This window comes from Barbus barbus (genome assembly GCF_936440315.1).
Source record: "Barbus barbus genome assembly, chromosome: 24".
Taxonomy (NCBI): domain Eukaryota; kingdom Metazoa; phylum Chordata; class Actinopteri; order Cypriniformes; family Cyprinidae; genus Barbus; species Barbus barbus.
Window position 1 is genome coordinate 23018426 of NC_136752.1, and position 25725 is coordinate 23044150.

At 35.9% G+C, this 25725-nt stretch overlaps 2 protein-coding genes across 4 annotated transcripts in view; one reads left to right on the forward strand and one right to left on the reverse strand.

The window, feature by feature from the left end:
* LOC306844125 (inositol-trisphosphate 3-kinase A-like) overlaps nucleotides 1–13086 on the reverse strand; it is a 30676-nt gene extending 17590 nt beyond the window's left edge. Inside the window, exons 1-2 of one of the 2 annotated variants that reach the window (XM_079376046.1) lie at nucleotides 12871–13086; nucleotides 9746–10994 (exon numbers count right to left, since the gene is read on the reverse strand). In XM_079376046.1, coding sequence (XP_079232172.1) covers nucleotides 9746–10807 — 1062 coding nt within the window. In that variant the 5' untranslated portion in view covers nucleotides 10808–10994; nucleotides 12871–13086. Of the gene's footprint in view, nucleotides 1–9745; nucleotides 10995–11871; nucleotides 11997–12870 lie in introns of those variants that run through there. The other variant, XM_079376047.1, reaches the window with a different exon arrangement.
* Nucleotides 13087–16024: 2938 nt separating this feature from the next.
* The window catches only part of LOC306843912 (atypical kinase COQ8A, mitochondrial), a 30792-nt gene continuing 21091 nt past the window's right edge, over nucleotides 16025–25725 (forward strand). Inside the window, exon 1 of one of the 2 annotated variants that reach the window (XM_079375625.1) lies at nucleotides 16025–16157. The gene's annotated coding sequence lies outside the window, so the exon portion shown is untranslated. The remainder of the gene's footprint in view (nucleotides 16158–25725) is intronic. The other variant, XM_079375626.1, reaches the window with a different exon arrangement.

A 25725-nucleotide genomic window follows, 5' to 3' on the forward strand; every position in this document is an offset into this window, starting at 1 on the left:
AAATTGGGTAGCGGAAGCAGCAACGCCGTATCGCGAGGGGAGCACTCCGCGGCGCTGCATCGTGCCATTGTTCTGATAAGGCCAGTGTCGCGCTATATCGAGTTCAAGGAAAGGGATGCCGCTCTTTACAGCGTCTCCTTGACCTCACGGGTGTTGTTAAAGTTTCCACTGAGCACTGAGGGAGGAAGTGGCTTTTAACCCCTTGAGAGGAACCACTCTGTGAGACAGGAAAGTGCAGAAGGCTCTGAGACAGTATTTTCCACATCTGCATGCAATACTCAGCAACATGGCCAAAGACTGGGTGTTATTTTCTGAAGGCTAGACAGCCACCATTAGCCCCTCAAGAACGAGAATGTACCCGCAGTCGGTGCAGTCAGCCTTACCACAAGCACTCACACGTTTTCACTGAGCAAAGACCAAAATAAGGGAAAGTATTGTTGAAATATTGAAGATGCGAAGCTATGACCTTTGCTCTGTATTGTAAAATGGATCAAGAATAAAATTCCCTTTTACTTTCACTTACATAATAATGAGGCTTAAATGAAAAAGGCAATAATTGTTCAAAGGAAATAATGTTCATCTCGCATTTTTTATATGTTGTACGTAAGTAATATATATCTATATAATATGTATGTTTTTCTGAGAAACATTTAATTTTTGTAATATACACATACACACACACACACACACACGCACACACACACACACACACACACACACATATATATATATATATATATATATATATATATATATATTTATATATATATATTTAGTGGCGTCAAACGATTAATCGCGATTAATCGCATCCAAAATAAAAGTTTTTGTTTACATAATATATGTGTGTATACTGTGTATATTTATTATGTATATATAAATACAGACACATCCATATATATATTTAAGAAAAATGTGTTATGTTTATATATTAAAAATATTTATATATATATATATACTATAATATTTTCATGAATATTTACTGAATGTGTGTGTATTTATATATACATAATAAACATACACAGTACACAACCATATTATGTAAACAAAAACTTTTATTTTGGATGTGATTAATCGTTTGACACCACTAAATAATTCAGTAATTCTGTAGAAGTAGTAATACCATTATAATCTTCCCTGCAGAAAACAAACAAACAAACAGTAGAAACACAATAGAAACTGTAAAGGATTTAAGGGTTATAATGGGAATTGCAGTGGTTTTAATGTTAACTATAATGGTGTCTACTGGTATTTGATGCATTCTATTGGTGGGATGTAATCTAGCAGATGGCAATCAATAGAATAACTTTAATTCTTATTGGAATAATTCCCAAAACAAAAAGGAACTTTGTAATGGTTTTTATGGAAACTATAAGAATTTCTGTGATGATTTCTATTGTTTTTTGTTGTTGTTGTTTTTCAGCAGGGTAATGATACTCATACTGTGCTGCACATTATTGACAATATTGAGCTGAAGCTTGACTTTGCAAATTTAAAATCGCAAATCAAATCGCAATCGCAATATTTGTCAAAAATATCACAAATCACACAGCCCTACTGTCACGTTTCTTGACACTCCTTTCCTTTCAAAGCATGTCATAGCTGTTCCTGCTTGTCCTGAAATCGGTCTTTTCCCATCAATGACAGGGGAGCTCTTTCACAGAAGCAAGTCCTCCCATTAAACTGCCGTTTTACTACACCCTAATGTACACAAAGGAGTAAAGCTGCTATAAGACGCTGAGCAGAAAGCTGTACCACTTGCTCCTTATGGCATTTGTTGAAAAGAATACACTCTCTTCACATATTTCCTTGTTTGAAGATGACGTATAATGGAGTTGTTAAGGGGTGGGTCTGCTCTGTGTAAGGGATAATGTACACAACGCTTTGGATAAAAGCGTCTGCCAAATGACAACGTAATAGCTCTGCTTCAGGACATACTGAGCTGTATACTGCTGCTTACATAGACAGCATCATAATTATAGAACTTCACGTTACTGACTGGAAACATTCTACAAATGCAAACTACACAGAGCTCAGCACATGTGACTTGACATGTTAGTATGACGCTAAGCTAATGCTATGATTTTTCAAAAGCATAAAAGCACACATATTTAAAAAATAATTTTTAATCAATTGTTTTTATTCCTTTATTTAGTGCTTCATACAATACATATTGTGTCAAAGCAGCTTTACAGAAAGTAGTATGTCACTAATGCAAACAAAATAAAATTCTGCTGTTTTAATATCATATAAATTCTATATTTTATTATACAAATATGTTATATTTTTATATAATACATTATTCTTTTTATAATTTTTATAAAATTAAATATGTTTATGTATAATAAACATTTGTCGGCCATCAACAACTTGAATTTATTTTTCAGGAAGCTTGTTGCCTTCACTAATGCATGCAGTACCTTAATTTCATTTCTCAATTTGATTAGGGTCATTGAACATTTTATAAAATTTAAAATAATTACATATATATATATATATATATATGTGTGTGTGTGTGTGTGTGCATGTTTATGTGGTTTATGAGGACACAAATTTGTATAATGACATGGGTATGACAGAGGTATTACAATATGAAGGTGGTTTATGAGGAAACTGCCTATGTCCCCGTAATTCAAAAGGCTTAAAAAACATACTAAATGGTGTTTTTTTGAAAATCTAAAAATGCACAAAGTCTCCTGTGAGGGCTAAGTTTAGGTGTAGGGTTGGTGTAGGGCAATAGCACACACAGTTTGTTCAGTATAAAAACCATTACGCCTATGGAGAGTCCCCATAAACCACAAAAACCAACATGTGTGTGTGTGTGTGTGTGTGTGTGTGTGTTTATATAAATGTAATTATAATTTTATATATGCAGTTATTTTATATATGCAGTTAAATGGATGCATAATTTAGGGTTTATGATTTATTTATTTATTTTGTTATTTTTTTGCAAACTTTAATTTAGACTGACTTTGTTATACTGGAACTAAATGTCTGTATATCCTTTTATGGACACTGAAAGTTATGCATGCAATGTTGCCTTAAAATATAGATATCTTAGAACAAGATATCTTAGCGTAATTAAGTTCCATGCTGTTTTAGGCAGCTCACATGGTTTTGAATCAGAGCAAATACCTACTGACTGTACAGTTTGTGAATTATACAACTGCATGAAATATTGACTTGATTCAAAGCAAATTTTTTTAAAAGGAGTAAAAGAACATCAAATCAGTTCCCTGAATCAGCGGTCAGTTATACAGTTTAGCGGTGCAAAATGCCATGACTGACCAATCGGAATCAAGTATTCCAGCAAGCCGTGTAATAAGGATAGGCATGCAGCTTTTAGTTGGGTTACGCCTGTGCATCAAAGTCCCCACTTCAAGAGAGTGTAGCGACGTGCAGGGGGCATCAAAGAAGTAGCTCATTGCTCATTTCCAGGAGTAAACCATTACACTCATCTGTTTCTCAGAAAGACAATTGCATTCCTTATCATAGCCAGCTGTGCGAAGAATGGCTCATGTCATTCTGTGGCTCTTCTTCTTTTTTGTTAAATTATTAGTGGTAAATGGAAAAGCATAAAAAACTTTTAACTACAATTTTTAAAAAACTAGAGCTCTTCCCTCCCATATTAAGTGTAAACAACCACACATTATTAGTAGTAGGGTGCTTTCCCCTTATCGAAGTGTTCTACTATGCATACAAGTGAACACTGTTGTTAATAAAGTGGCCGGCGCAACAAAAAAAAGGGCCGGTGCACTTCCTGTCTGTTGCATATGAAACGGCTCCCTCCAGCAGCACTGCTGCAGCAAAGAACCCCAGCTGTTTGAACCAGGCATGCCTTGACGTCAGCTGGTCGCCAGGCAACCGTCAACCACAGGGGTGTTACATTTTCCATTGCTCGTAGCCTTCAGATCCTCCAGTGTATCATGCTACGGCACTTGTATGCTCACAGTTGGGGTGATAGAATCAACCTCACACAAAAACTGTTTGTGCTGGGTTGGCTCGCACGCCGCTGCAGGAGTGTAAGAGTTCAGAGCAAAGCCACGCTAAGACTGAACAAATACACAGGGCTTGTTTTGTCAGTCTATATCTGGTTGCTGAACATTTAGACTTTATTTGAACAACACATACTTTTAGTACATTTAGACTATTGGGACTCAATAAAACATTCTGTGTAGATGTAAGTGCTTTAAAACGTCAACTTCTGGCTCAACCAATGGTACAAGTTTGGGGTCTGGACTACCTGTTAGTTAAACTAATGGAAGATGGGGGTGGGGTGAAAGTATTTGCTAAACCTATTTTAAACTATTATTATTTTTGCAGTTCCATTTGGCGCCACTAGTAGATTTTTAAGTAAATTACAACCATAATATGAAGCAAGCCTGTTTACTGTTTAATGCACATTCCCACTCCTATAGTGAATTATTTATGTAGAATTATTTATTTAGGTTGTTTGTTTGACACAGATTTGGAGAAATTTAGCATTATATCACTTGCTCACCAATGGATCCTTTGCAGTGAATGGGTGCCGTCAGAATGATAGCTGATAAAAATATCACAATAAATCTACAAGTAATCCAGTTCATCAATTAATGCCTTTTTCACTGGATTAAGCAATGTTATGACAACTCTGTATTTGGAAGCAACTGTTTGAATAGAATTTTTAAAAATTTCATTAGACATTAATGGATGCACTAGAGTTGTGTGGATTATTGTGATGTTTGGAGCTGTTTAGACTCTCATTCTGATGGCACCCATTACTGCCACTGCACATTTTTACTGGCTTCCTTTTATAACGCTCACTTTTTACTATCCAATAAATTTTTGATGTCTAAAGTAGTGACTTATTTGGTAAATAATTCTGTGCTGTGCATGATAATTGCTATAAGACCGACAATAAACAGCCTGTGAGTGTGTTCATTCAGTTTACACAACTTTGTTTGACATGAACATGTGTGCCACACACACAATCTCTAGAAAGCTGTCCGCCCACATGCTGTAGCCTGCAGCCTACAGTGATCCACAGGCCTAGGCCTGTTTCATCATACCTTATTCAAATTCTCACATAAACTTTAAAACCTGTTGGGCTTATATTAGAGTTAAAACAACCATTACTATGCCAAAGCTTATTAAACTGCCAATCATTTTAATGTAACGTAATATCATTTCAATATTGACCTAATACAGTCAACATTAAGGCCTACATAAACAGAACAAATATAGAATTATTTTTAAGCTTTAGATACAGGAGACATGTAGAGCAAATACATAAAATAATCTCTAAAAATAATACTTATTTTTACAATAAAGCTGTGGTTTTCAACCAGTTTTACACTGGACACAAAGTGGTACAGTTGCTCAGTCACTCAAATATTTTTTTATTATTAATTACACTATTATTTTTATTATGTTTAATATTTTAATTATGCATATTATAATGCATGTTTGTATTTTCTTTTGCCTTTTAGAAGCTGATTAATTCCACTTTATTTTGCTTTCCTAATTATACATGAATTTTATTTATTATTTTTTATTATTATTACTATTAGTATCACTTTATTCTATTTTGTATATTATATTGTGTGGAGTGAAGTATTTTCTTTTTTCCTTTTAGAGGTTATTTAATCCCATTTATTTTGCATGATTATATGGTTAGTTATTTGCATTTAACATTGTTTTTTCACCTTCTGTTCCTATTAGCACAGACCTGCGACACATCAGATGTGAACCGCTGCTTGTAACACAACTTGTTTGAATCATGCAATAAAATGCAGCTCGGAACTGTGGTAAGTAAACAAAAAGTGGCAAAGACTTGCAATATAAATGCTCACAGATTTGCTCACAGCAGGCTTGGTTAGGCTACACTTGCTGTTGGGTTTGCTAGAGCAAGTAACCACAAGCCTCTGTGCAGAGACAGACAAACACACGCACAAGGGTTCTTCCCTCATCTGATTGACACAGGAAAAGGAGACACCAGATCAGGGGAGTTACTGAGCATGCAGAAAAGTGAACCACACCTCTTACACCGGGACAGAGTTATCTTGCTTATCTAATCTTCCTTATTAATAGAACTTGCAGCATAAACAACAACAGTGCATTGCAAGCATGAGTCAAAGTAGCAGGAAGAGCATTTTTACATACTGTACAGCCAGTTCAGGTGCATTCCACATCCTGGCGACACACCTTTAACCTGGTCGCAAGGAAGAAGTGCACGGAAAGTTTCATCTTGAGAAACTGTGGTATAGTTTCACTTTCTGTGCTATTTGAAAACATTTGGAGATCCTACAAAATTACTGAGTTTGCAATCTCGGTAAAAGTTAAATGTACAACAGCTGTCAAAGGAGCCATGCCTGAGGGATCCCCTCTGCTGAGCACATGGGACGTAATTAGCAGTAATAAAACCACAGCACAACACCATTAGCGCTTAAAAGGCAAGCCCACTGGAAACTTTTCTGGGTCACTTGTTTGACTGAAAGCACTGATAACAAGTTTGTGGTTTTTTATCACCATTCTATTTTCCGAAGAGCCGGTGCAGCCCACAAAACAGAAACCACGCTGCAAGTGTTTGTAGAGTAAAATGAGCACAGATATGTTTATCGCTCATGAATTTCACCCCAGACCGTGTTACTGTGAGTGGCGAGAGGCTAAGCAGCACCATGAAATGTGCGATAAACCTGTTTTGGAAGAAAGCATGAGATCATCAAAAACATCTATTTTTAGTGATTTTTAGTAATAACCCTTTGAAAAACTTCCTTGTGATAGTCTTGTGATCCCTCAGAGCCAGGAAACAACCGAGTGGAAAAAACAAACTTAAATGACCACAGAATGTTTCAACAGTCTAAGAACACAATGTGAGCCAAAGGGCTTTCCTACAACACTCCTTAAAATAAAGGTTATTTATTGGCATCAATGGTTCTATGAAGAACCTTGATCATCCATGGAAACTTTTAAATGCAGAAAAGGTTCTTTATAGTTGAAAAAGGTTCTTTAGAACTGTTCACTGAAAGGTTCTTTTGGGAAACCAAAAATGGTTCTTCTATGGCATCACTGCAAAAAGACCCTTTTGGAACTTTTATTTTTAAGAGTGAAGGCTAGTTTAAGAAAAGAAAGCAAAGCCTGCAGAGACAGATATTTCTTGTGCTTATATATATATATATATATACTGTATATATATATATGTGTGTGTGTGTGTGTGTATATATGTATGTATGAAGAGTTCATTTGCAAAAGCAGATAACTCCCTTTTTTAACAATTCTCAGAAATCATGTTTTTTCCTAGTTATTTTGACTGGGTTAAAAAAATAACTAAAAACAGCTAACTAACACAATAAACCATAATAACATAATCTGTTTTTGCAAATAAATTCTTCATATATATATATATATATATATATATATATATATATATACACACACACACACACACATACATAAATAAGTAAAAGCACAAGAATATATGACATTTATATATAGAATATATTTGTGTGTGAACATAATCTATGTGCAAGACTTTTTATTTTATTTACTCACTTTTTGCCTTTATTACACAGGACAATTTTAAAGCAACAGGAAAGTACAGAGAGAGAGTGAACAGTACTAGAATATGACCTTGGACCGACTTGAGCCCGGATCCCTCGTCACGGCACATTCGACTAATCTTTTTGTAAGGAAACCCTTACAAAAGAGAATTTATTATTATCCTTATTATTCTGGTTTCAGGTTCAACTGTCGCCGATCAGATACATTTCACGTACGGACGGTAACACAGAGCAAAACATGATAGAATAGAGTGCAAGACTCTCAAGACTTGTTAAAAAAAAAATCTTTTAAAAACAAATTCACCTATACAGACTGTCTTAAAAATGCAAAATTCCCCTTGTGGGCAGCATTTCGACATATAGCACATATATCTTGGGTAACAGAAGTCCCAAGTCTGTTCCCACCATGCCAATAAAATGTCAAATCAAACAAAAAAACTACTAAAAATACTTTTTAGCAGCAATTTTGACAGCATGCTAGTCGATTAGAAGACCACTGAAATTCATCCCTAATGTAAGCTATATAAAGCTAAAAAAAAAAAAGATAAATAAAATATATTTTTTACAAATACTTGTCACACCTTTTTTAATTAAAGATCATTAACTAAAATACATTTTCCAGGCAAGCATTGGAAAGCTCACTTTAATTGACTGTTCCCTAAATCCCAACCACATGTGGCTCTGATAGTGTGTCGGCCCTCCAAATCCAAAGCCATTCCATTGTAAATGCACATGTCCGGGAACAGCAAAGATCCCATCGCAGAAGTTCAAGGCTATCAAGTAATCTCGCCCTTGTGATCACTGTGAATAGTTAAACAATCTTTTATGGGTGCTATCATTCCTCCAGATGGTACAATAGGATGATTGCTCTCCTCCACTCTGTTTATAAGGAACAGACGTCACATTAAGTGACCTGTGGCGTAGAGCCTGTGTGGCAAGCAGAGGCACATTATTCCACAACTTAGTGTGAGGCTGGAGGACTGTGTGACATCCATGTCTAAACAATGAGCTTCTCTGTAACAGCACACTAGTCACAGGGTGTCTTGGAGCTTCTGCAAGCGTGACATGCCTAAATAGGCGGGCCCACACATTCTCACAAGGGCAAACATGTCGCAGAGACAAGCGCAACCCCCTAGAAAGTGCGTCACATGTGTCACTTGTGCAGGCTATTATGAGGTATAAGATGAATTCTTTATAGCTGCTAATGCAGTTGACTATCAGGTCTCTGTGTTTCATTTACTTGTAATGAATGTTTTTGTTTGAAAGGCTAATAATATACAAGTTCATTTCCATCTAACCACTTCATTACAAATCATGAATAAAATTTAGAGTATGGACCCATGGAACAGTTGCTGTCACTAACATTATACACTGCTATTTGTTCCTAATTCTGCTTTTGTACTTTGTTTAAAGGGCGGCCAAATAAAGTCAGAGAAAAAAAGTTTGCTTGACAGCAAGACACAGAAGTACCTTTGTATGTGAGAATGTCAACAGTTACTCAGGGTGAATACAGACGAGCACCGAGCAGGAAAGCGCAAGGACAGTGTGAATGCAATGGAGGAAGTCGAGAATACATAACTTGTGGGACTGACCGGAACGTGTGTACAAGCTAACACGTCTAAGGTAAAATCTATGCCTCTGAAAGCATCTCTGCCAAGTACAGAAACTGTAGACATCTAAAAAGCATATGTGATTGATAGCAGCATCATCACATTTCATAAGCATTCCTGTAGCTCAACAGTAAATCAGTAAAGCATGGCAAAACTAAGGTCATGGGTTCGATTCCAAGGAAATGGATGAACTGATAAAACGTATACCTTGGCTGTAATGCAAGTCACTTTCGATTACTGTGTCTGTTAAATTCATAAATATAAGCTACATTTGCTCCCCCAAACTGGAAACCCATCAAACCACTGTGTCTTACAGGATCAGAGTGACTGATTCAAAAGAAGGACAGGTTGTCGGAGCTTTGGCACAGAAGGTAGTCCGTTGCACAAGACATGTGTGATCATATGGAACTTGGTTCAAGTCCCGGTCCTGTCTAGCTTCCTGTACACTCCCAGAAAAAATGTACAAAAATTATACCTTTAAGGGGACAATACCTTGTATCTTTTCTGACACTGTATTTTCCAGTAAATTATCCACTATCCTGTCTACGAAAGCCAACAAATTAAGTATAAAAGAGAACAGCGTATAACAGGTGGTCTTACCGCTTTCTGTTGTGTCTGCAGGAACGCTGGGGACCGCTCTGTGTCGCTGGAAATGTCGTCCTCTGATTCCTCCCAGGAAGAGGAGAATCCTGTTGACGAGGCAGAGGAAGAGGAGAGCTTCCTCAAGGCTCTGTAAGGTTGAGGACTAACCTGGGGCTCCTTGCCCTCCCCACTGACATCCATGCCGTGGTCCGTAATAATGACAGCAGGGATGGAGCCCACCTCTGGACTGACCCCGTCAGGCACTGGCTGGGTTTCTTTTGGCTCAGCTCCCTCCTTTGTCAAACATGTCTCAGTCCAAGATGCTGAGCACTTGTTGGCCTCTAGTGAAGTCCTGGAGTGGTTGTTGGTAGAGCTGTCAGCTTCGCTCTTAGTTCCTGCTGATGTGCTCTCAAGTGGGCCGCCCTCTTCTGTATTTGGGTCAGCCCCGTTCTTCTCTTCACCACTGACCTGCAGCCCCTCCTCCATGCGCTTTCCATTTTGCAGTTCTTTGGGGATCCCTGTTGAGTGATCCTTGTTCTGCGTCACAAGTGTTTCCTCTGGGTTTAAGGAGAGATTGGCAAGTTGGACAGGGACAAAATTCAGGGGAGTTTTCCTGGAAATCTGTGGGCTTCGTTGAGCCTCTCGGCTGTGAGTCTGAGCCGATATTTGGGCTTCAAATAGGTCCACCTTCTTGTTCACCTCCACGTTCTGCAGTTCCTTGTGGCGCTCTAGTTGCTGAGCAGCACGCCGTTCTTCGTTCTCCTGTTCTTCCTCCAGGCTAGACCCGCTCAGTCTTCGCACACGACTTCCCACATGCACACCCAGCGATTCCGGCCGTCGACATGGTGAACACGCCCTTTGGCAACTGGAACCGGTACTTGTTGGGAAGACGAAGGATTTTCCTGGTGACCCAGGGCTCAGGCTGCCGGGGCTATAGGGACCTCCACTGCCCCCCAGCACCGGGCTAAATGTTGAACGACTGGGCACTGGGAGCACAGGCCTTCCTGTCCGAGGGCTGCTCTTATTGGTCAGGTTGTTGGGGTTCATCATTATCAGGCTGTTCAGAGCATAAGCTGCCATAGTGGCAGGCTGACTCTGTCCGTTTTTGCTCCCATTTAGGTCTACTCATCCAAAGTCCACTGGCCTTTGGAACCAACCATTGTTAGGAGGAACCAAGAAAAGCTGACACGTAGAATAAAATACAATCCCAGACTCCTTTCCTCATTCACATATTATATCCACTACTGGTTCATGCTTTAGCAGGGTGCTGAAACAATGCACAAAGAGATGGTTTAAATAGTCAATAAGTTCAAGTTTCAATGGTTAGCGTACTGTTGTGCAAAACACTGAATGTGATGGCTGTGATAACAAGCAAGACTGCCTGAATAAATTCAATAAACGTGAGGGTATTTCAGAAATGCAAAAGTGCTGATTATTGAGGTCACTGTCGTTATATTAATTTGCATTAAACACTTCTGCTGAAATACAGACAATAAATGTGTCTCGCGTAAATGCCTTCTGCCGATCACCAAAGATTTTTAAAATTGTGTTGGTTTTGATTGCTATCAAGATGTTTCCGTTGGCCTCTGCAGTAAGACACTGCCAAATGTTTTAGCAAGTTTTGCTTGTCCTTCTGACTAATACTCACTCATTTATTTGTCTGAATAATCTTTACTAAATCACACTGCTTATTCAGTCAGGGGAGTCTACATATTATGAACCCACAGTTTTAAGTGCGTCAGACAAAATACCTTTTTCCATTTGCAGAAACATAGACAGAGCGGATCAAATATAACCTTTCAACATAACATAACCTTTTATGTCTTCGCCTGGAAAAGAGAATGACTGAGGGTGTAATACAATACAACTTCATGCAAAAAAATATATATTCCAAATACCATAACCCTTATATCACATTTAATTTGACTTGCCAGTCTATAAACAAAAAGATAATGGTGCACATTAATTCTCTAATACCAAAAAAGTACCTGTGTCTTTTTACTGTGCTTTTTGCCTGAAGCCTGCAAATGTTAAGCATCTTACCGTGGATCAACACACCCAAAGAAAGCAGCAAAAAATATGTGTATAGAAACTGTTTAATTGCAAATATATAATTTTCCTAAGCATGCTGTCAAGATGCTCACCTTCCAGCAACCATATCCAAATTAAAACATCCACCTCTTCAGGATGAATTCGGTTGTTCGATTAAATAGCGATGCCTTTCGTAGAGTCAAGATAAACATCACATGCTTTGACTAAGAAGTTAGATGGGACGGGCACATTGTGCCCTGCATTTTAACTTGAGGGGGAGAGGTCAAGGCTGGAATGCACCTCCTCTCTCTTAACCAAACCACCACCCTTTTAAGTGTTTTTAACGGTCCATTATTGCTCTGACAATTCAAATGCATCTTGAGGCTTCCCACGTCACTGGTGTACCACACTGTTTGTGTTTCACAGCAAGTGTGATGTCTAAAAGCCATTCATCATCACAGAGGATCATAACACAGCAGAGGGCTAATATGAACTAATATGACTCAAAAAAATGACTCTCGTGAGGCTTCAAGTCTCAATAAAAGCCCTTCACTGAACTGCCCACTCTTTGGCATTCATTGAATTTGAATGAGCTAGAAAACACGTGGTGACTCTCTTGTGAACTCAATAGAAGCATTTGCCACATTCTTATTCCAAGAAAAATTATATTCCATTGGGAGTATCACTTGTTAACTAATGTATAAGTACATAAATACGTATACATGAATAATATAAGTACATAATAAGAACATAAACGAATGGTGAAATTATAAATAAAACTTTATCACAGTTCTTGCAGAGGTAGAACATACATTCACACCTTACATTTAGTGTATATTGGGCAGTTTTTGTATATTTCCATAGTATTTTAATCAGTTTTCAGAACAGCGGTACCCAAAACATACACTTTCTATTGTATTGTCATCACTAAGATGTCTCAACAACCCCTTAATACCAAACCCCAAATAGAAAACGCTTACATCATTCTGCAATAATGTCAATACACTTCAAGTCAGATAGTTCACACTGACTGTTTTAAGTATCCTCCTTCATGTAGATGCTTCTAAAAAAGTTCACTTTTACAGCATGTCCCACCTAAGTCGGATGCTTACCTCCAAGTGTCCTTGTTGCAGACGCTGTTTAACTGTCGCTAAAGCGCGGATTCGGAACACGCAGCAGAATAATAACTTGAGCTGCTCCGCTGCTGTTACATTCCAAGAGTTCTTTCGCCAATTTAAATCAATGTAGCTGTGTTACTGTGTATCACACGAGCTGTTCGACACCTCGCGTCAGAGCCTATGTTTGTTTAATGTACAAAAGGCAGGAAGGAAGTTAAAATGACAGTGAGTCTGAATTCAACGGAACAGGCAGAGCCTCCCTGAGCTCTTTCACACATTGAGCACAAGGAGAAGAACAAGGCTTGATGTCAAGACTTCAGCTCAGAACAGAAGAGCTCGATTTCATTTATTACTTTATTTACTAGACTGCTGAATATATGGATGCTTGTTTGGTTTCTTGTTTTGTTTACACGTAATTTACAAATCAAAGGCTTGCACCCACTTGACTGAATCTATTTTATCTTGAAGGGTATATATAGGCTACATTATATATATATGTATATTTATATATACACACACACACACACACACACTTAAAATACATAAATACACATTATATATATATAATGTAATTTAATATAATGTTACAGTAAAACATGCTAATTATATTACACTGTATTGTATTATAGTCATGCATATTTATGTATTTTTACAAATATATATATACAAATATATTTATGTCCGTGTATGTATATTAAAAATGGTATGTATATATATTTTTTTTTTTATATATATAAAAGTATTGTGCATAGGGTATATAATTATTGTATTATAATATATTAATGTATTTTTATTTTTGTATATTTATGTATTTTTATTTCTAAAATAAATATTTCTGTGTATATTTTTAATTAATATAACATATTTTAAAGTGGGTGAGTTATATGTGTAACTTAGATATCCACTTTAAGATATTTAATATAAAAAATACATAATAATATCTGAATATCATTTTTTAACAAAAGATGCAACAAATGATTTCTTGCTCTCTCTTTCTACTTAGATTTTCAATATTTGATTCTTAAATTAATAAGTCTAGTCGTTCTTAATCCATAATATATTTGCATCCTCGCTATTAAGCATTATGTAGTTATATGTGCTGATATTATTAATGAAAGTTATTATGTGTTACCCATAAATTCTTTTAACAACCAGTATTTGTAGTTTGAATGACTCACCGACTAAGCAGAAGAAGGGTCTTAGAAGCTCAGTGGGAATGTCTTCTCTGTTGTATGCTCATGGAAACTATAAAAACAGGCCTAGACTCTGTCAGAGGTCAGACATTATGATATGAAGCCAGTTCTTTAACTGGAACTGACCTGCTAATATAGTTCACCTACAGCAACAATTCCTAGTACTGCTCCCAATGTACAGTATGATTACATCGCTTTGATTTTCTCTCTTATGCACTGATGAACAGCCCCACCGAACAAAGGAAAGTGTGTCATATGCACCAGTAAAGTGGATGGAAAATATAATGCTTCAGTGGCCACTCTGATTTGAATGAGACGGGCTTGTAGATAGGTGGTATGAAAATTAATTTTCCATCCTCTGTGATTGAGACGGGGTGCATGACCATGTTCAATAACAAGATTCCTTTCTGCAAAGTATAGGGCTGTCTCTGAGATCTTTCGAAGTTTCAGGATATGGGCAACATGTGAGCCCTCAAGCCAACATAATTCATTTCCACCAACATTTCCCTATCAACTGCAACGGCTATAAAGTCATGTCCGTGCAATCGTAGAGCTCATATATATGAATTTCAAATGAGTTAGGAAGAAATAAGCTATACTAGCATTCAACTAAATAAGTGTTAAGACTGAGAAGTTGCACAATTATAGTCTTGCATTAAAACATGATTGTTAAAATTACTTGAGTATATTTGAATATTGCATTGGTTGATGATTCAGCCTTGCAGAAGCAGAAGTGTAAGAAATGGTCTATGAAGCTTTGCCTTATCTAAACTTATTATGTTGATGCACCGTTACAAATACTTATTTTCCCACACATTTTGTAATGCCTACTAAATGTATCAAGTTACTTACTGTATGTTAACATATGGTACAGTATGTTTGATAAGTTTATATTTCATAAAGTTTAATGTTCTGCTTCATCTGGTAAAGCACAACTTTTTTAACATGCAGGCCAGACAGCCACATATAGGCAACATGGAAGAGCAGACTAAACTATGGACAAAACTCAGCTTTATTTATAAATTTAACATGTTAATGATTATACATTAAACGGCGTTCATCCAATTAAATAAACGAACAAATGAAAATTCATAATTGCCATCTAACATTTGACCTCGCTACTCATCACAGAATCAAAATATATATGAAATGTGTTCCACCTAGTGGTAAAACACAGTAAATGCAACTACACTTGAATAATATAATATAATATAATAATACAATATAATAACATAATAGAATAGAATAGAATGCAATAATACATCACAGCTAGTTATTATATCTATGAGACACTTTTTTCCCTCACAAATACCCCGCATTGCAGGATCGATTATAGGCCTATATATAGTCTCCTGTTAGGCAGTATAAATATATATATTTATTTTTATTTATTAATTCGTATGTTTTTGTTACATTCAGATACACGCTTTTCAGTTTCTGAGAATTATTTTGGGCAATAATAATCACACCTCTGTGTGCTTTTAGGCCAGTTGAAGATTTCCTTTATGTGGCTGGAGATTTTGAACCACTAGATGGCAGTAAAGGATCAAATATGGGCATTATGTTGTTTTGCAATTGAATCATGCGTAATTTCAGTATTGTAATTTGTTAGAAACTGCAGTAGGAATCGGTTTAATAATCGTAAAGCAGCTGCTTATGAATAACTAATAATATACAATCAAAACAGTGATCGTATCAGACAGACCAAATTAATTAATTATTTTGCTCCTAAAACATTGCTATTGAGGTGCATCAGGCGCTGGTTTACTATCGCATAATATAACTGTTAAAACGCCCTTTGTTTTGAGTGTATTATCAAAAATGTTTGTCCTTCGTCAGCTTATATACGGTCAACTTTGGTTGAGTGAAGAAGAAAGGAACCAATAAAATCGCAGATAAAGTTTCTAAGCACCGCCTTCTTATGGCAACGCTCGACTGAGCAGCCAATAGCAGCCGACTGGAGGAGGGGCTAAACAGCTCTGACAAGCACCCTTGAGAAGGGTAAACAGCTCTCACCTCATGGACGCAGATCCAGCGCGAAAAGAGAGCTGGACAGTGAACACAGCCTCATATTTGCCAATTCTGGGGGTAAGTACCAATAAAGCTTATTTCTTATATTATTGCATTTAAGTAATTGATTGATAATCTGGAATGAAAAGAACGTGGATTGTTTTTAAGGAACGTGTAGTTTAGATCGCTGGCTAACAGACGTGCAATACACACGTGTCGTCTGTTGCATGTTTTGATCTGGATGCGAATAATATTGTATACTTCTATAATATTTCTGTGCATAGATTGGTGAGGTTACACGTGCATTGTGCATGTGTTTTGATTATGTCCACGTGTTCATGGGAACATTATGTAGTACCATTTAAATATTCCTTTAATCAAACACCTCTGCATACAGTAATATTGTATAATCTATTCATTACGCTGTTTATTGGTATGCATAACTCTGTCAAATCACAAGGCCTGTTTACACTACATAGTTTCCCTTCCTCTTTAATGCTTTAGGATTGCAGGTGATATTTTGTGCCATAAATCTTGCAAAACAGTAAGCTTTGGCACAAACAAGTTGAGATATGGCATGCATGATTTTTTTTTAAATCAGTATTTTGTCTTGTTTTCTAGGAAAGATATCTAAACTTTTGATTGAGAAGCAAGATAATGCATCTTGAATTAACTTTGTATTTTTCTTACACTATTTGCAAACTAGTTGAAGAATAAGCAGACTTCAGATGATATATTTTCTGAAAAGTTAAGTCATTCACAAATATGCCTCTCAAGTACTTTTGTCTAATTTGAAGAATGTTTAGATAATTTTTAAAGGAAACACAACTACTGACTAAATAAAATAAGTAATTTTTTGCAGACTCTGTGCAAGTTCAGAGATGTGTTAATGTGTTAACTAAATGAAATAAAGACAGCTGTTGTGGAGATCACCTCTTTGCAAATCCCGCAAGCCTTAAGCCAAATCTTTGTTTATAATCTTTTTTTGCAGAGCTGCTTGGATACTAAACTCTAGTTGGATACTAGACTTTAACTTAAATGACCCGACTGAAGGGCACAATTAATGTAGCTTGTTTTGATTTTGCATTGGCCTATTGCTTCACTGCAAATTCAACTAATGCATGATGCAGATGACAATTAAATCATACAAATAATTGCTTATTTGAATAAATTGTTTATGTAAATAAGGGCCTTATTTATGTTCATTTAATTTAGAATGTAATTAAAACCTATATGAATGCAGATTTATAATATGCTTAATTAGTGGATTATGTATTATTATATTTGAGGTTGTTTATAGATATGATGAATTCACACATTAATGTTTGATTATCAGTCATGATTGTCAACATTCCTGTTAGCATATTATTAACTAGGAACCATGTACCACAGTGTTTAGTTCGGTTACTCACATCCTGATCACAACCATACAAACAGAAAGAAAATGGGTGTTTCCCCTAACTAACTGTCTGATTGGCTGTGATTTGCATGTATTGTTTGGGTTCACTTATACTAGCGTGGTGATTTCCTCTGCCACAAGGCCTGCATATCAACGCATATTTCAACCTGTTATCACTCATATTCCACTTCTATATGACCTAACAGCTGCGATCGCCTTGCAGTAGAAGAGGGAGTCCTAAAATGGCTGACATTTGTTGTTTGTTTCATGGTTATCTGTCTGACACCTCAGTGTGTGATGTATTAAGAGGCCTGTCCTGTTTTGGGGAGGAGCAGCCATTGTTTTGGCTGTAAAGGAAACGAGAGGGTGTTGACAGTTGAAAGATATGAGATGGACTAAGATTGTTGGACTAAGATCCCCCCCCCCCACACACACACACACATAAAGGCCTGTAGCTCTGGCGAATTGACCTCTGTGAGCCTTTCCAGTAAGTTAAAAGGCTGAAACTTCAGTATGTTCATTCCAGAGTCCTCTGATGCTTTATAAAATTAATTCGGCTAAGCTAAAAATAATTTACTGAATGTGAAGAACATAAATAAAAACAAAAGTCAACTGTTGCATTTCTGCGGCATCATTAAATCAAGATTTACAGGTTATATAAGACACACAAGTTACTTACAATATTTATGTAAATATATACTTATAGGAACTTGTTTTTTCAGGAATTTGATACTTGTATTCAGCAAGGCTGCATGAAATTGATAAAAAGTGACAGTAAAAGTGTTGATAACGTTACAGAAGATTTCTATTTGATATAAATGCAGTTCTTTTAAACTTTGCTGTCACAGGTAGAAATTATATTTTGAAATATTAAAATATAAAATGGGGGTTCCGGTTATAGCGGGCACCTGAGAAGACGTGCCTCACGCCGCTCTATCTTGACTACTATAATTTTCTACTAAAAATACTTGCATTTGCAACAAAAAGTGGTAGCATAGTGTTGGTGTGAATACTACAATGTCGAAGTCTGGCAAATCAAGTAAAGAAAGTAGCAAATCAATAAAGCAGCCGAAGTTAACTGATTATTGCGTTTGCGGTTAGACACAGAAAGGTTTGTTGTCATAAGATAGAGCGGCAGTGAGTGTTCAGTTAAAAGGATAACAAAGGGGGGTTTGACTGATCCTCATTAGGTGTGGAACGGTCTTTAGCGATACTGGGAGTCAGGATGTTTTAGGGGGATCTCACGGAAGTGGGAAAAGTGTAGTTCATGTTCAGTGGATGTGGGTTCAAGCATCCAGTTTTGCCATGTTTCCCTGTATTTTTATTTTCATATTGCAAGGTAATCTATTTTTATCATTTGTTAGAGGCGTCTCAAGGAGTATCTCTTAATTTTGTGTCTTGGAACTGTAGATGTCTACAACAACTTAGAAAAGTTAAACAAGTCATGAATAAATTAAGGAAATGGATTCCACAATTGTGTTTTTACAAGAAACACACTTATTAGAAAAGGATGTTATAAAGATAAGGAGGAGATGGCAGGGTAGTGTATTCTCAACATCGTTCTCATCCCAGGCCAGAGGAGTTATGACCCTCATTCATGGGACAGTCCCATTTCAAGTGAAACAAGTACTCAAAGGTAAGCTTGGGAGATATTTAATAATTCAAGGTTCTCTATTATCTGAAAATTTTAATTTAGTAAACATTGGATCCTATAGAAATTAATGATGCCTTTAGAGGCTACTATAAAGAATTATATGATACAAAAAATGAGATTAATTCGCAAAATCTAAATAGGTTTTTAGATGAACTGCCTCATCTCCCAGATGAACATAAAGAAGATCTGGAGAAATGAACAAAGAAGAAATATGGAATGCTATCGATAGCATGAAGGCAGGAAAAAGGGCAGGACCAGATGGTCTCCCAATAGATCTGTATAAATTTTTTTTAAATAAACCGCTAACTCCACTAGTGGAAATGTTTCTGGAGGTATTTCAGAAAGGTAGTTTCCCAGCTTCTATGAATAGTGCTCTGATTATTTTACTGCCAAAACCAGGTAAACCCTCAAACAAGTGTGAAAACATGAGACCCATAAGTTTGTTAAATTCTGACCTTAAGATAATATGTAAACTCTTAGCAAAACGGTTACAAAAATGATTGCCAAATATTATTAATAAAGATCAAAATGGATTTATATTGAGAAGGCAGGGTTTCCATAATGTAAGAAGGGTATTGAACATTATTCTTACTAACAAAGAAATGTCAGATACATTAGATGCCGAAAAGGCCTTTGATAGGGTTGAATGGCCTTATCTTTTCAGTGTTTTAGAAAGATTTGGAATTGGAGATAACTTCATAAAATGGATTAAAGTAATATACAAAAACTCAACTGCAGAAATCTTGACAAATAGAAATATTTCAAAACCAATAAAAATTAGTAAAGGATGTCGACAAGGTTGCCCACTCTCTCCTTTGTTGTTCACACTAGCAATTGAACCTCTCGCAATTGGAGTACGTTCACATCGGTATTTCTGTGGAGTAACAATAGGACAGAACATAGAATATCCTTGTATGCTGATGATGTCATTCTATTCATGTCAAATTTAAGTAAATCAATTCCAGCTGTGTTACAGCTAATTAAAACACTTGGTGATATTTCAGGATATACGGTAAATAACACAATCTTCTATATTACTGTTAAATTCAAATGAAAGAAAGAATCCAATTTTAGAGGTAATTTAATGTTGTTGAGCGGTTTAAATACTTGGGAGTACAAATTGTGCCAAGATTGGAAAACATTGTTGATGCTAACTATGAACCTTTAATGATTAGAAATTAATGAGTCAATTGGTAGATGGATGTCACTACCAGTATGTTTAATTGGGAGAATTAATATTTTAAAAATGAACATACTACCCAAACTACTTTATTTATTTCAAAATATTCCATTACCGCCACCTTCAGATTTGTTCTCAAAAATCAAAACCATGTTTGTCAGATTTAATAGGAGGTCAAGACTCCGCTTGTCTTTGTTGTACTTACCATTTGACAGAGGAGGTTTAAAATGTCCAAACTTATTGTGGTATTACTGGGCTGCACAGCTGAGGGCTATTATGTTCTATTTTTCATCAAGTGAGTCTCCACATTGGACAGAAATGTAATCTCACAATCTCACTCTACGTCTTCCCTCATACATATATTCGGACACAGCAAAAGAACTGCGAAAACAAACTAAAAACCCAATTGTAAGACATATGTTAAAGATATGCTATGGTGGTCAAAATGACTTAAAAGACTCCCGTTCATTATCTCAATATAGTCCAATATGGGGGATATCAGTTCTTTGTACCAGGAAGAGCGGATGCAATGTTCAAATTGTGGGAATCAAAGGGACTTAAAATGATTCAAGATCTTAGGGCTTTTTTGGAATCGATTCCGATTCTTGTTTCTGGAATCGAAAGAATCGATTCCAAGAATCGATTCCTCACTGTTATTTTCGATTCTTTCTTGTTTTTATACCAACACCGTGTCTAACATATTCGCATCTTACCGTGCCACACAGTGAGAAACTCTCTACACCGGGCATGACAAATCGACTGTTGCAAATCCATTTGTCCTTCCTATTAGTCGTATTGCGAGTGCTGCTTGGTCATAAATAGAACGAGGCACTTTTCTCTATGGAACATAATCAAAAAACACTGTTTACATGGACAACAATACTCCGATATGAACCTGATTAGCCTAAAACAATACTCTGATTAAGAAACTACCATGTAAACAGTGATTTCTAATTACCTTAATCTGGCTAAAGTCATAATAGAAGTAAACGCAAATTGAATTAAGACGTGGATTATTCCTATTTTTAGTCGCATTATCGGACTGCATTACAGACATGTAGGCTACACACCTTAATCTAACTATTAACGTTGTTAATACGACGACGAAGTGACTCGTAGCTTTCGTATAATTTGAAAATGAAACAGCCAAAACTATTTATAGTACCATAACGAAGACAAACTGTATGTTGATAATTCTGGAAGAAACGTTGGACTGCATGGCATGGAGACGTAATGATGCGTGCCATTAATCGATCTGTAACACGTAAAACGGGAACATGAACGGAATAATCTGAAAGCAACTCATGTATGTAATCACCTTAATCAGAATATTGTCTTATTCAGAATAAGGTCAATAATTAGATTACTGCTGCCCCTGTAAACGTAGTCACTGATAGCGGCAGTCTCCATACTGTACGTGGTTGTTTTTTAAAAAGCAGTGTAAGAAATCTGATTTATTCTTCTTGTCCTAAACTACAAGGAGGAAGATCAAACCCCGCCCAGCAACCGATTCTAAAGATTTCATTGGGTCAGCCATTGCGCTGATTGCTACACAATGCTGAAATAATCATCCTACCTAAACCACTCTGTGTTACGACTGGATCCATTTATTTAGTCTGAACTTAATTTCTTTACAGGTGACATGATTGTGTTGACAAATGAAATCAGCTACAGGCTGCGGTTTGTGTTAAAAAAAAAAAAATTCTTAAAGAGGAGTCGATTCCGCCTAATGGAATCGACTCTCAATTCCCAACGCCTCGGAATCGATTCTTTTTGGAATCGAGTCCCAGCCCTAGCGGACGTATGTAACACCGGTGGATTTAAATAGATATAATAAAAACATGCCAGACATATGCACAAAATGTATGGAAGCTAGAGGAACTTTGTTTCACTGTATTTGGCAATGCAGAAAGATTAAATTATTTTGGAAGGATGTAAGAATCATAATTGAAAAGATCATTTCAAAACTATTTATTTTTAAACTGATTTATTTTTGTAGAGTAAATGCAGCAATCTTATGGTTGTATGGAATTTGGAAAAATGTGTACGATTGTAAAAGGCTGTTTCAAATTGTTTAAAAATAATAATATATATACATTATACATATATATATATATATATATATATATATATATATATATATATATATATATATATATATATATATATATATATATTTAAATGTTATTTATTTAAATAAAATATTTAAGCAATTTAAATGCTTATTTTAAATGATAATATTTTACAATACTACTGTTTTTACTGTACTTTCAGCATAACACATTACTTTCAAAAATAACCTTTTTTTTGTATGGTATTGTAGTTTGACTTGTATGCCTTAAACATGCCTTAAACATGTTGCAATTGTTCCACAGTGGGTTTCTGAAACTTTTGCAACGTGTTCCTTTGTTAACCAACAGAGCGTTTAGTGTTTGCAATAAGCATTGTCAGTTTGACCTGCTAAATGTCTCGGTTGCAAATATGCAGATATGTCTAGGCATGCGGGCCTCTCTCAGGTGTAACAGTACTGAATGCTGGTGCATTGCCAAACCACACCTAGTTTACTAGATTAGGGTGAAAAACATGGACTTACATATATTTGAACATTGAAAATGTGTTAACAATCATTTATTTACACCCAGGGCCAACATCAGTGAACATGAGAGTGACCAAATGAAAATGTTGTTCTCTTGGAACGCATTGTTAATCATGAATTTCATTATACATTGCTAATGCTAATCCTCATCAACGTTGTAGAAAGACTAAAGCAAACATCTGGTCAGTAAAGGTTCTTCCACATGGAGTCCTCCGAAATTATTATTTTTTTGTATTCGTCATCCTTTCCAAATGCTTGCTACGGATGTGAAAACGCAGAAAGTTGAACCTGATCTGAATTTTTATGTAAACATGATTGCCACAATGTGAGGTTGTATTTTATTTTTTAAAGTGCGAAAATTTCTGATGAGAAGTTCGGACTCGGTGTGCAAAGATCTTTAGTGTGGTTGAGTTTGTCCACGTGCTAGTTGTGTTAAGAACCTGAAATCATGTATATTGTGGATATGAATACATCCTTGTTTTCTAATGTCATATCTTCCTGTTGGCTATTGAGGGATGATCACATTTCAGAATTAGGTATTCGACTACAATGTTACGGAATGCCAAGTTGCTCAAGGTCTTTTTGAGAGCTTTTACCTCGGGAAAGAGGCCAAGTTTAAAGCTCTTTATTTACAGGAGAGTCAAGCTCTTATCCAGCCCCTGCCCTTGGTTAAGCTTATTTGTGTCTGCGCTCCGAAGCCTCAGAGTTTACTGGTACAAAACCTCTTGCGTTTTCCACCTTGCTTTGAAAGTAAAGACCATTTTATAGTGGGGAGCTGACAGAATACAAAATGACCCATTCATCATGAAGTTTTACAAGGGCGTTCAGACTGAATCGCAAGTTCATAGCTCTTGTGATTGACTCAGTGTCTGCAGCCACTTTGTAAGACAGTCATTGGCTAAAGGCTTTGACACTTGTCTCATTGCGAAAACATTTAACCTTTGATAGAGATGCCAAGAACTGTGATAACAGCTGTTTTGTTGATGGCTGATGACACTGGTTGATTTAAAGAGACAACATGAGACATTATTAAATATAAAAACATGTACAATGCATTGTTATACATGTTTTATACATGTTTTTGCTTGCTTATTACACTCCACACTACATTGCTTTGGTGGCTCTGCACAAACAAAAAATATACATTTGTGCTGCTTAATATATATATAATAATATAATTTTTTTTTTTTTTTTTTTTTTGCTTAATACACAAAGTTCAAAAGAAGACAAATGTCTATTGTCTTTAAAAAAAAAAAAAAAAATTAATACATCAATTCAATACTTTCTGAATAAAAGTATTAATTTCTTTCCAAAACAAATTTACTTGAACAGTGATGTTACGATGTATATGAAATATAACCACAATTTACTGGAAATACACTCTTGTTTTAATATCTATGAAGTATATTCCCATTCATATTCACAATTTTGAGCACAACATCGTGATTATGAACATGAAATTATCCAGCCATGGCTTCCTGTTTCACAGAAATATAAATAGGAGGGAAAACAAAGCTCAAATTCTCTTAATCATCCATCACAATGTGAAAAGCCAAAGAATATATTTCTGATGTGCAGCAAAAGATAATTGAGCTTCACAAATTAGTGAAGTGGCTTTAAGAAAAGATCTAGAGCAGTGAAAATTACCATTTCCACCATCAGGGCAATAATTAAGAATTTCCAACCAACAAAAAATGTTACTAAACTGCCTGGAAGAGGCATATCTATATCATCCTAATGCACGGTGAGAAGGAGAGTTTGAGTGGCTAAAGACTCTCCAAGGACCACAGCTGGAGAATTGCAGAAAATAGTTGAGTCTCAGGGTCAGAAAACCTTTAAAAAAAAAAACTAATTGTCAAACAGCCCCTACATCACCACATGTTGTTTGGGAGGGTTTCAAGAAAAATTATCCTAGCTCATCAAAAAACAAACTCCAGCATATTCAGTTATCTGACAAGACTGGAACTTCAAATGGAACTGGCTTCTATGGTCAGATGAAACTAAAAAAATGACCTTTTTAGCAGCAGACACTCAAGATGAGTTTGGTGAACACAGGGATAAAAAAGTACCCCATGTGTACAATGAAATATACTGCTGTGTTTTTGATGTTGCGGGCTTATATGATGAACGAATTGTCTCTGATCTCGTCAGGTGTTCTTTAACCTCATCAGGCATTATAGGAGAAAATTTAGAGCTGTTAAACTGGCAAATGGAGGTTTCAAATAGTATTGAATAAAAGGGTACCGTTAATTGTGGCCAATGTGTATTAGAGAAAAACATTTATTTCATAATGATATTTCCCTAATTTTAAATTCTTATCCAATAAAAGGTTAGATTTTTGTGAAATAAAAAGTGTAAATAAAAGATCAAAAGGATTAACAATGCAGATTAATTTTCACAGCCGCCTTTGGTCATATTTACCAAGGGTGCCAATATTTTTGGCCATAACTGTATATGACTATATAAACATGACTATAATGTTCAATTTTGTTAATCATTCAGTAACATGGCTATAATACTTTTGTTTTCTTTTCTTACATTTTCTCTGTATCTATGGTAAACTTCATCTGTCATGGTTTTCTTGAAACGTATTAATACATGTACTATAGTAGTACCATAATATTCTTTGAAATGCCTCAGAGTACCATGTAAATATCATGGTACTGTATGCCATTATGGTAATCATTTAGTACAATGGTACAGTATGTACCATGGTATTACCAACTGATTGTACCTCAGTAACAAATGTTATATATGTGAGTTTATTTGTTATTCTTTTTTTCCATTTTGAACTCATAAAATTAGTGACGATTTTCT